Here is a 12,748-nt window from a genome sequence, read left to right on the forward strand (position 1 = left end):
GCAGGCAGTGCGCGATTGCGCACGCGCGCAGTTTAGAGGGAACACTGGTCCTGACCAATACGGCCGCCTAATGGCATGCTAAATGGTAGGTACCTACAGCGCGCCGACGTAACTAGTATTCTGTACATATCCGTGGTTGGCGCCCTCTGGGGGAAGGTGGCGTACCAAATCCTGACAAAGCAAAAGGACAAGCTATCTCTTCCGTTGCAACCATCTCAATTCTTTCACACATTCCTTTTTTTTATTCCGTTTTCCTTTATGTTTAAAAAAATGTTCCTTCGTGCCAAAACATATATACAGTATTATAAGAGGTAGTCATCAAAGAGTCTCACCTTAGCAGCTCTTACTTCAGCGGGTCACTGGACAAAAATGTGTCGCTTCTCGATAATTTCGCGACTGCTTCCCATAACTACAAACCGTTTCCAGGGAGACCTTGTTTTCCTGACGACAAGCATACTAATTTTGTGCCACTGAAGTTTATTTGAGCCCCCCTTAAACTTTCAAACGGGCGTTTTAAATTCTAACTTTTTGTATTCTGTTTGGAATAGACTCCACATAATTGTAAGTAAAGCTGTCAATTAGAACAACTATCGTCGCAATAAAAGGTCGTTGTTCGCTGATGTTTATAACAGTTAGCATTAGCAAGCTTAACTATTGACCTGCTATTTAGTTTACAGTGAACGTGTTTGATTTCTGATGTTTTGTTTCTTTCGACAAAGTTGATCTTTGTGGCTTTTCTTCCTAAGGGTTGTCAATGCATAACAGAAAAGAATCATCCGAGTCCGAAATGACGGCTACTGGCAGTGCGAGGAAATTCATTAAGAAACCAGCCACGTACCTGACAAGTGCCAAACAGGTAAGCACTATTAAAATATCGTGTCATCTCTCTAGTTTCTTTACCCATTTACAGCGTTCGTTTCCAATTAGCTTTTTGTAGTTAAAATGTTTTGTCTGGCAGTGCTTCTTGATATTACAGTATATTCTTTGAAAACGGCAAGATTTTGATGTATCAGTACTCCAGTTTCCACTTGTCCTGGAAGCGGCAGCCGTCACATTGAACTTCTCATCTTATTAGCTGCACCGCTTATCCTCAGTAGGGTCGCGGGGGTGCTGGAGCCCATCCCAGCAATCAGTGGGCAGGGGACACCCTGAACTGGTGACACCCTGAACTGGTTGCCAGCCAATCGCAGGGCACACAGGGACAGACAACTCGCTCGCTCATTCTCACCTAGAGACAATTTGGACCGGCCCATCCACCTGAAATGCATGTATTTGGAATGTGGGAGGAAACTGGAGTGCCCGGAGGAAACCCATGCAAGCACGGGGAGAACATACAAACTTCGCACAGTAAGTCTGGTAGCTGGATTTGAACCCACACAGGACGTACCCAAGACCATGCGCTAACCACTGCGCCGCCGTTCTGCCCCACATTGAACTTTCCTTTTTTTAAATTAGTTGCCATGTTGCAAATGGGGTGGGCTTAAATTCTCACAGAGAGCCAAAGCCAAGGTGGCCAAAGGGTTACTGGCATCATCTGGTGAAATGGTGAAATTATTTTTTTAGACAACTTTATTTTATACTGCCGTCAACATTACTGGCGGACCACATATTATTAATTTTATGACAGAGGCCGTCAGCCAGTAAAAATGTGATCACGGGACGTAACTGGCCCCTGAGCCAGACTTTGGACATACCATAGGTAAGCTCTTTGGTTTTAAAAGTATTGATAAATAATCTTACATTAATCAAATGAGTGTGAATTTAATAGCACTCATACCAATGATTGTACGGTAGGACACTCTACATTGTGTGACGCATGCACCGCATTGTTTTGTTTATTGTAGATTGCTCCCGTGTGGGGTTGTATGAGAGCCGTGTTCATGTTCGTGGGTTGTTGGTGAATAAATATGCCAAAAGGCTGACCCGGGATGTCCTGCTTATCTTCTTTACATACAAGAAGACATGAGACAACATGCCGATTTGTACTTATAAATAACGGCGTTATTCCCAACACTGATTATAGTGCACTTTGTTCATAAATAGATATTTAATCACTGTGAAAAATGGAACTCAGCCCCAAACTCATGAACTTTTTGTTACTTAATTGTGTAGACCTTCAGTGCAACACATTTTTTTTCTGAGTGAAAAGAAGAGGAAGTAATTTTTAGGGTTACATTTAGTTGTTGAAGCTCAGACTTGAAACCTCTTGTGAATGTATGTACCATAATTTTATAGTTACAAAATTAATGGTGCAAACTGTTATGCTTTTTGCATGTGTCTTTCCATAGCTACCAGAAAATACCAATTGTCTGGCGTGTTCAGATGACGGTGCATATCTCAGCCTGGGTCACTCTGGTGGCTTTTCAGTGTGGTCTGCAAGTAATCTGAGCCATGAGGCAGACTGGCTGCAGGACAGGGTGGAGATTACTTCAATTAACATGACCAGCACTAATCAATCCGCCTATATACTGGCCACTATTGACGATATGGGTCAGTTTTATGCATTTTGCCTTTCTAAGGCATTAAGATTATCTTTGATGGGCAAATGCAGCAGGTAATGTGAAAACTAATCTGCGAAATTGGTGTCTCCTCAGGTGTTGCCAGAGTATTTCTGTATAACTCAGAAAGCATCTATTCATTTAGTGTTATCAACATGATGGTAAGTTTTGTTAAAACGTTTCCATGACTGCAGTCATTCAGAACAAGCACAGTATTTGATACTTGTGTCTCTATAACAGGATGATATTAACAAGAGGAGTGTCTGTTTGTATTTTGAGCTATCCAAAGGAGGTGAACATGGTGCTGTAATAATGAAATGTCAGCGAATTTTACTTTGCCATTTGCATTAATTTATATCTCAAGTGTTTCATCAGCATGCCAACTGAGCATTCTGTATCCTCTTTCAGGCAACAGTGACATTTGGCTTGAAATCTATTACTTTCCTGTACAGGACTGGCTAAGAGAGATAAAGGTATTGTTGTAAGCACCGATAAAAAAAAACAATACAGCAAAGTGAGTACTTTTACGATACAAACTAGGTAAAGTGACCAAATCGCACAATTTTTCTTCTCATTTTTTCTGCCACTGCCTTTTGCTATGTGTGTGTATAAATTTCCATCCATCCATCCATTATCTGCACCGCTTATCCTCATTAGGGTCTCTGGGGTGCTGGAGCCCATCCCAGCTATCTTCGGGCAGAAGGCAAGGTACACCCTGAACTGGTTGCCAGCCAGTCGCAGGGCACACAAAGACAGACAATTTACTTACCACACCTAGGGACAATTTGGACTGGCCAATTAACCTGACATGCATGTTTTGGAATGTGGGAGGAAACCGGTGTGGCCGGAGGAAACCCACGCAAGCACTGGAAGCACATGCAAACTCCACACAGGAAGGCTCAGTCTCATTACCTCAGAACTGTGCCGCACACGCGCTAACCACATATATTAGGAAGGCACGGCCCTACAGTGCAGAGGCTCAGGGTTCAATTTGAGCTACCACAGCCTCTCCGTGCGGAGTTTGCATGTTGTCCTCGTGCATGCGTGGGTTTCCTCCCACATTCCAAAAACATGCATGTCAGGTTAAATGGCCGGGCCAAATTGTCCTTCGGTGTGAATGAGTGAGTGAGTGATATATATATATATATATATATATATATATATATATATATATATATATATATATATTATAAAGCCGGGGGGAATCGGAGAGGAGGCGGACTTGCTAACACGAGGTGGTGTATCCCCGGATTTTCACAAAGAAAAGATTTCCATTTGCCGCAGGGATGTCGAACTTTTGGACTAGCGTGACGTCATCCACTCCGCCTCAAGCACAGGGCATCATGTTAATCTGTTAATAAACAAAGGGGTAGACTGCTGGAATTGTGAATTTCCCTACGGGGATGAATAAGGTATCTATCTATCTATCTTTTTAATTGGTCAGTGCAAGACTTATAAGAATAAGTGTCCAAAATAAATACAAATAAATACATTACAAAAATATAGAGTTGCAAATACATATCATACATGGTTACACCTATTTACAAAGAAAGACGGTACACCGAGAGAGTTTTTAAAGCTTTAATAATAATATTATAACATTCATCCCAAACCGTTTCCGTGAAGGGTAGCTACTAACACTACTAAGAACACGCTCGCAATACAGTTACTGGGAGTGTTAAAAAAATAAATTACAGTACATGTAGAAATTTCGGTTAACCGTTCTCATCTTTCTCTCTATAACTGTCGTCATCAAAGTTGTCCTTCTTTAGTATGGGAAATAGACTTTGTCATATAGACGTCGTCTCACACTCCCTTATTCAAAGACACGCTCGCAAGGTAAAGTGCGTGCAGTAGCTCTGTTTCCTTCTATATCGGACTGCTCGATTGCGTTAAGCTTGTAAGCTGCGTCATGTGCCTTGAACTCGAGCGCCGCTGGCGGCCGTTAGAGAAATTACAAAAAGTGACTGCATCACTGAATAAGCCGCAGGGTTGAGCGTTTGGGAAAAAAATAGCGGCTTATAGTCCGGAATTTACGGTATGTATGTGTATGTATGTATATGTATATATATATGTATATATATATATATATATATATATATATATATATATATATATATGTATATATGTATATGTAACCGCGGTGTACTTGTCCCACCAAAGATCCACATTCACGCTGGACTGGATGATGAGGTTTTTATTACAGTTGCTGCAGATGAAATGAGTCACAACATTAGCTTCTCTGCTGGCTTTGATCTCGTCAGCAGTTCGCTCTGTAGACTGCCCAAAGCATATCAAAGAGCTTTCTTTTCAATTTACATAAAATACATTTTAGAATATCACAATACATTTTTTACATCCATTTGAACAAGATTCTTTTAACAAGAGATCGTATAGTGGTTTTTTAACGTTTACAATGTATTCAACATATTTTACTTTAGTCTGAATTTTAACCAATTTACCTGCAGATGAAATGAGTCACAACATTAGCTTCTCTGCTGGCTTTGATCTCTGTAAGGGGAATTAACATTTTGTTACTGCAGAAACAAAACGAAAATAAATCCAAACAGCTTGACAACATCAATCACATTACTGTGCATGTTGAGAGATTTGTCAGCTGTGGTTATAATGTTTAAAATCAACTTTTTTTTGTGGAGCACCAAAAGATGTGTCTTACCGTTGGCAGCTAGCTCTGTAGACTGCCAACAAAACCCTGCCTTCCGGTCACATGTCAAAGGCCAAAACAAACCCTACCCCATACCAGCAGGTGGCACTGTTGGACTCATCATTGCAGGACACTTACCAAAAACTATACACATATTTCAGCAGGAATTTCAATAAAACAAAAGTTATTGTTACACCCGTTACATATATACATGTATATATATATATATATATATATATATATATATATATAAAATGTGTACGATTCTACCAGCCTTACTGTGCGGAGTTTGTATGTTCTCCCTGTGCTTGCATGGGTTTCCTCCGGGCACTCCGGTTTCTCCCACATTCCAAAGACATGCATTTCAGGTGAATTGGCCGGTCCAAATTGTCCCTAGGTGTGACTGAGCGAGTGAGTTGTCTGTCCCCGTGTGCCCTGCGATTGGCTTGCAACCAGTTCAGTGTGCCCTGCCCACTGCCCGGAGATGGCTGGGATGGGCTCCAGCCCCCCCGCGACCCTAATAAGGATAAGCGGTACAGCTAAAGAGATGAGATGATATATATATGTGTATATGTATATGTGTATATGTAGGGGGATATGGATGCGGTATGTATATATATATATATATATATATATATATTTAAAATGAATGCAAATTTCTTAACCTAAAAAATGCACGTTTATACAGGGAGTGCAGAATTATTAGGCAAATGAGTATTTTGACCACATCATCCTCTTTATGCATGTTGTCTTACTCCAAGCTGTATAGGCTCGAAAGCCTACTACCAATTAAGCATATCAGGTGATGTGCATCTCTGTAATGAGAAGGGGTGTGGTCTAATGACATCAACACCCTATATCAGGTGTGCATAAATATTAGGCAACTTCCTTTCCTTTGGCAAAATGGGTCAGAAGAGGGACTTGACAGGCTCTGAAAAGTCAAAAATAGTGAGATATCTTGCAGAGGGATGCAGCACTCTTAAAATTGCCAAGCTTCTGAAGCGTGATCATCGAACAATCAAGCGTTACATTCAAAATAGTCAACAGGGTCGCAAGAAGCGTGTAGAAAAACCAAGGTGCAAAATAACTGCCCGTGAACTGAGAAAAGTCAAGCGTACAGCTGCCAAGATGCCACTTGCCACCAGTTTTGCCATATTTCAGAGCTGCAACATCACTGGAGTGCCCAAAAGCACAAGGTGTGCAATACTCAGAGACATGGCCAAGGTAAGAAAGGCTGAAAAACGACCACCACTGAACAAGACACACAAGCTGAAACGTCAACACTGGGCCAAGAAAAATCTCAAGACGGATTTTTCTAAGGTTTTATGGACTGATGAAATGAGAGTGAGTCTTGATGGGCCCGTGGCTGGATCGGTAAAGGGCAGAGAGCTCCAGTCCGCCTCAGACGCCAGCAAGGTGGAGGTGGGGTACTGGTATGGGCTGGTATCATCAAAGATGAGCTTGTGGGGCCTTTTCGGGTTGAGGATGGACTCAAGCTCAACTCCCAGTCCTACTGCCAGTTTCTGGAAGACACCTTCTTCAAGCAGCGGTACAGGAAGAAGTCCGCATCCTTCAAGAAAAACATGATTTTCATGCAGGACAACGCTCCATCACACGCATGCAAGTACTCCACAGCGTGGCTGGCAAGAAAGGGTCTAAAAGAAGAAAAACTAATGACATGGCCTCCTTGTTCACCTGATCTGAACCCCATAGAGAACCTGTGGTCCCTCATCAAATGTGAGATTTACAAGGAGGGAAAACAGTACACCTTTCTGAACAGTGTCTGGGAGGCTGTGGTTGCTGCTGCACGCAATGTTGATCGTGAACAGATCAAAGCACTGACAGAATCCATGGATGGCAGGCTTTTGAGTGTCCTTGCAAAGAAAGGTGGCTATATTGGTCACTGATTTGTTTTTGTTTTGTTTTTGAATGTCAGAAATGTATATTTGTGAATGTTGAGCTGTTATATTGGTTTCCCTGATGAAAATAAATAATTGAAATGGGTATACATTTTGTTTTTTGTTAAGTTGCCTAATAATTATGCACAGTAATAGTCACCTGCACACACAGATATCCTCCTAAAATAGCTAAAACTAAAAAAGCCCCACTCCAACTTCCAAAATATTCAGCTTTGATATTAATGAGACTTTTGGGTTCATTAAGAACATGGTTGTTGTTCAATAATAAAATTAATCCTCAAAAATACAACTTGCCTAATAATTCTGCACTCCCTGTATGATTGTTTGTGTATTTTTCATTTTAAGTGTTTTTTGTTGTTTTTTTTTAACCACAAAAAGGTGCTGAATGATAAACACTTTCCCTTAAAGCATATTAAAAAACATATTTTGCACATGAGAAACAAGTTCCTATTTTCTTTTTGCAGGATCCCAAAATTTCAGCAAACATGAAATGGTCTTCGGCTATTCGAGTTAATAGAGTCATTCCATCTACAGGTAGTTAACTCACAATGCTGATTAAGAATGTACAGACATTTTTTTATTTTTTTGCTTTTGTTGCAGCAAGCACATCAGATGCAATAATTTTATCTCACTTTTTGGTTCTGGATAACACAAGTGAGCCACCAAGGTAATTCAAATACATGCACAGCAAAGCCGAGATTGATTTTTACCAAATGGGCTGAATGTTTTCCAGATACTGCACTTCACACTTCCTTCTGCGCTGTGGTCACTCTTGTGAAAAGAATAAAGCCAAGGCAGGTTTGTAATCTGAAACCAACCGGGGCGATTTCATGTTCAGAGCTTTGGGGGGTGCTGAGCACTCAGATCAGGGGTAGGCAAATTATGGCCCGCGATCCACGTGTGGCCCGACAGGCTTCTCCATCCGGCCCGCCAAATAAAAATGTTCAAAATATTATGAAGACATATATAAAAGTAAATACAGTACTAGAAATAAAAAAATGTTGGGGAGCCAATTTTGACCCCATTGTCTTTTTGTGTGCAACAAAAATACAACAAAATTACTACAAAACTTAATATCACATTTTTGTAAGTGCTTGTGTTCATTCTGATATGGAGAAATACGATAGAAATACTGCAAAAATACTACTACAGAAATATTATATAAATAACTATTAAAACCATATTACAAAGGAAATACTACAAAAATACAACTACAGTAATATTAAAAAGAAATAATAAAGAAATTGTATAAAGATTCTTGTATCGAAATACTTATACATTAACACCATAACTCAGATATATTGCTACATTAATATTACAAAAATACGTCTACGGAAATACCACTATATAGATACTACTAAAATACTACAGATATACAACAAAATGTGTTCTATGGAAATGCAAAAATATATACTTTAGAAAAATACTACTTTAGAAATACTTCAAAATAAAAATGCAGGAATACTACAAAAATACAACAAAAGTAAAACTACAAAAATACTACCTTGGAAATAGCATAAAAATACTACTGCAAAAGTACTACCCAAAAAATTCTACTGTAATACTGCAGCGATACCACAAAGTTCAGACTACGAAGTTCTTGACAACACAAACACAACTACAGTGTTACTACAGATATATTACCAAAAAATCTACGATAGAGATACAACAAAAATAAAAGGAATACTGCAGTCAGTGCTAGAAATCAAATGGACTCAACCATTTCAAGGCAGTATTTCCAAAGCTGCATTGTTCACATTTTTATCTTGTTTCACTTTTTTTTAAATCTAGCATTCTTCATCATATTTAAGCCTATTCTGACTTTTATAAAGGAAAAGAGAGTTTTAAAAATGCTATTATTTTTGGAGGTGCTTAAGTTGAATTTGAGGTTCTTGAGCACCCCCAAAAACGGGCTGGTGACGCCCAAGGAAACCATTATCTTTTGGGTCAGGCGTTATCTGAATTGACGGTTTTCATGAAAATTAAAGATCTCCAGATAATTTTCATTTTCTCATAGGAACTCCACTTGCTCTGTGTTTTTGGTGGACCGGAAGTTTTAATCTTCTCTACTTGATGCTGTCAAAAATAGCCAAAGCCAAACAAGGTCAATTCACTCAGATGTTTATTTTTTGGGATACATTAACAGTAAACTCTGAAGGACTGAATAAATGCCTGCCCTTTTCTGTTTCGGAGCAGATCCTGAACGTTCACCGCTGGTGCTGTGGCCCAACGCAGCTGAAATAATCTGCTCCGCTGTCAGTAGTTGCACCCGTTTCATCGCCCTTGGCCTTAACAATGATCTGCTGTGTATTTGGGACAGACTATCTGGTAAATATGTATATAGTATGGACCCTTTCATTTCTTTGTAAACATTGCAACATTGCGGGGCTTAGCATGAAGGCAAAAGAGTACTTCCGCTGGTTAGAAGGCAGAAGAAAAGAATGATGTTGTAGCGTCATTTTGTGCGTTTGTGTGCCAGAACCGGAGAAAGAATGTTAGTGATCGTAAATTGAAGTTTAACAGGGTCCCAGCGGAAACTCCTGATCAAAGAACAAGAGGAGGGTTGTGGATGCATTAAAGCAAAAAATATTACGCGGAAACGCCTGCTTTAGTGGCTTGTCATTATGGTGTCGTCATGTAAAGCATCACTGCTGGCCGCTCCTAAGAGGACAGTTTGTTTAGCAAACCACCTCTTTTGGCATGGGTCACTTATAAGAGTTCTTTCAGGCTTCCAAATGGCTCCTCAGATTTTTTAATGATATATTATCAATAAAAATAAAATGTTATGCACCAAATTATTTAATAATGTCATATGTTTTTCAGGGGATCCCTGAAAAACGCCTGTAATCTAAATTAAAATATCCACAGATCTACATAAATCAAATTTGTAAAATTACTTTTTTTTTTCTTTTTACACACTGAACAACACAAAATCCCTTCAAATCTCATCTCATCTCATTAGCCGTACCGCTTATCCTCATTAGGGTCGCGGGGGGGCTGGAGCCCATCCCAGCCATCTTCGGGCAGTGGGCAGGGGACACCCTGAACTGGTTGCCAGCCAATCGCAGGGCACACGGGGACAGACAACTCATTCGCTCATTCACACCTAGGGACAATTTGGACCGGCCAATTCACCTGAAATGCATGTTTTTGGAATGTGGGAGGAAACCGGAGTGCCCGGAGGAAACCCACGCAAGCACGGGGAGAACATACAAACTCCGCACAGAAAGTCTGGAGCTGGATTTGAACCCACGACAGGTTCCCATGACATGAACTGTGCCGCACAAGCGCTAACCACTGCGCCGCCGTGCTGCCCTCCCTTCAAATCATTGAAATAAAAAAAATAAAAAATATTAACTCTTCATTGCAGAGCAGCATGGCGGCTGGGTGGTTAGCAAGCTTCCCCCACGGTGCCGAGGTCTAGGGTTCAATTCCAAATTGTCCCCAGGTGTGGATAAGCAAGTGTTTTGCCTAAAGATGGCTGGGATGAGCTCCAACATTCCCGTGACCCTAGTGAGGATAAGCGGCTCAGAAAATGGACGGATGATCTCTTCAGTGCTAGAGAATAATGATAAAATGCAACAACAAAAAACTATTTGCAATTCGATTTTAACCAATTTAGACACGTAACCTCTGAAAAACACACAAAAAGTTGAATTAAAATACGTAAAACAATAAGCAAAAGAACACCAGTCTCTAAGATTGAATGCACCTTGCTTCAGAGCAATCAATATAATTAAATTTAGTCAAAATTTGGCTTATTTGTCTGCTTTTCATACATACAGCACTTTTTTTGTCTTCCGTATTCACCTGAACTTAAAACCATCACCTATAGAGCCTTTTTTGTGTTCGTAAATGAGTGTGACGCAGCCAAGCTGCACAAACAATGTTGAGGCAGAATTCAAGTCAGTTTATAGCAGCCCGCTGACACAAAAGGATCGTAGATCATTGCACAAAGTACTGTATATGCGAGCAAGATAGCAACTTAATTTTAGTCATCAAATTAAACCAAAAGAAAAAACCTCATGATCGGTGCTGGATTTATTCTCTTGAAGGTAAAAATTGAAAAATTGGCCTAGAACCAGGGTCTCCACCGTCATGCCTGCAGACACCAGGGTGCCCCCTGAGGAGATTTGAGGTGCCCGCGGACCTGTTCTGAAAATAGCCCACCAGTGCTGGGTCATTTTGTTTTGTTTAGCAAAAATATTTCTTGTTATTGGTTGACTGAGTCTATTCAACCACATTTCTAATAACTAAACTGTTTTTTACATAATAACAACATAGTTAAAACATGATATTTTTTTATTTTAGAAACTCACATAAATAAATTCCAGTTCATGGGCTTTATGGACAAAAATACAATCTATTTAAGTATTGATAATTATTTTTAGAATAAGAATGTATGTGTATAAGACACTTTTTTCATCTCTTTACTGATTTATTTTACAACAATTACATCTACCTTAAATCCATTTTATGGTTTTATAAAGAGAGTGAGCAAAAGGTTTTTTTAGCCAGCTATATGGCTACCCTTTTAGCCTTTCAGCAAGCTAGCTAGCTTTGTACATTTGTTGCATGCTATCTAGCTAACATTTTACCTTTTTTGCGAGTTATTAAGCTAAATTTTGAAAACCGTCCTAGCTAGCTGTATAGCTTTTATTAAGCTTTATATCCAGCTATTGAGTTAGCTTTTTACTCTTTGAGCTAGCTATCTACAGTACCTCCCTTTTATTTTTTACCTGTTTACCTTCCTTGCTAACTATCAAGCTACCGTTTAACTATTTGGTAAGTCATCTAGCTAAGTTGCTATCTTAAGTCAAGTCATGTTTATTTGTAAAATGTATTTCTATTTTCTATTTCATTTGTATTTAATTTCAATTTTAGAAAAGTTTATCAAACTAGGTGCCTTTGCACCATGTAGTAACAAAAAGTAGGTCGATGCTTAAAAAAGTTGGAGACCGCTGGTCTAGAACGTGCTTGAAAACTGCTTGCAAAGGGCTTGGATTTGGCCATAAAAAGGTGAACGAACCCTGTATATTTTTATCATTTCCCATTTCTGAGAACAGTCTTTAATAAATTAATCCTCTAATTAGGTTTGCATAGAAAGCCAAGGGCTAAGTGGCTAAAGGCTACTGCCATCATCTGTGAAATGGTGATTTTTTTTTTTTTTTTTTGTAAGAAATATATTTTTATACCACGGTCATCATTATTGATTTGGTGACCGCGGGCCAGTAAAAATGTGATCACGGGCCGTAATTGCCTGCCTTACAGCAACCGGATAATAAGGGTGAATTGGTTTGTGTGTGGGGCTTTTGGGTAAGGAGGTTGTATGAGTCAAAGCAAAAGCAAAATTAATTTTGGCCTTATTAATACCTTCAATGTTGTGTGATTCACACGTGTAATGCTCTTCTCCCTCAGGTTCTCCGTTGTCTATCTCTGGAGTATTCACAGACAGTGCATTCCTCAAGCTACACTTTGTAGATTACTGGCCTGCATCTGCTGATAATACTGAGAATTTAACTGCAGCGGAAGTTTACCTGGTGACGCTTTGTGAGAGCGGCGCCATTCATGTTGTAAGCACGGGCCGCGGAGCCGCGACCTCTGTTGTCCAACTCTCTCCAAGGTTACCTTATGTCCTCATTGTGGTTATATTGAATATGGTGTAC

General features: G+C 39.7%; 1 protein-coding gene and 1 long non-coding RNA gene across 10 annotated transcripts in view; one reads left to right on the top strand and one right to left on the bottom strand.

The window, feature by feature from the left end:
- The window catches only part of LOC148368018 (uncharacterized), a 532,004-nt gene that overhangs the window by 252,821 nt on the left and 266,435 nt on the right, over positions 1–12,748 (bottom strand). The gene's annotated exons all lie outside the window — the stretch shown is intronic.
- wdr93 (WD repeat domain 93) overlaps positions 1–12,748 on the top strand; it is a 20,442-nt gene continuing 7,694 nt past the window's right edge. For 4 of the 8 annotated variants that reach the window (XR_015850359.1, XM_088334723.1, XM_088334724.1 and 1 more), the window contains exons 1-12: positions 1–85; positions 747–856; positions 2,289–2,490; positions 2,595–2,659; positions 2,739–2,817; positions 2,907–2,971; positions 7,547–7,616; positions 7,683–7,749; positions 7,816–7,880; positions 9,100–9,186; positions 9,279–9,410; positions 12,501–12,705. Coding sequence is in view for 7 of the 8 variants with exons in the window: in XM_088334723.1 (XP_088190849.1) it covers positions 76–85; positions 747–856; positions 2,289–2,490; positions 2,595–2,659; positions 2,739–2,817; positions 2,907–2,971; positions 7,547–7,616; positions 7,683–7,749; positions 7,816–7,880; positions 9,100–9,186; positions 9,279–9,410; positions 12,501–12,705 (1,157 nt within the window). In the remaining variant the exon portion in view is untranslated. Of the gene's footprint in view, positions 86–267; positions 312–361; positions 562–746; positions 857–2,288; positions 2,491–2,594; positions 2,660–2,738; positions 2,818–2,906; positions 2,972–7,546; positions 7,617–7,682; positions 7,750–7,815; positions 7,881–9,099; positions 9,187–9,278; positions 9,411–12,500; positions 12,706–12,748 lie in introns of those variants that run through there. The other 4 variants (XM_088334722.1, XM_088334720.1, XM_088334726.1 and 1 more) reach the window with 4 other exon arrangements.

Source organism: Urocampus carinirostris, chromosome 4, assembly GCF_059441175.1.
Source record: "Urocampus carinirostris isolate Australia breed hairy pipefish chromosome 4, RoL_Ucar_1.0, whole genome shotgun sequence".
Lineage (NCBI taxonomy): Eukaryota > Metazoa > Chordata > Actinopteri > Syngnathiformes > Syngnathidae > Urocampus > Urocampus carinirostris.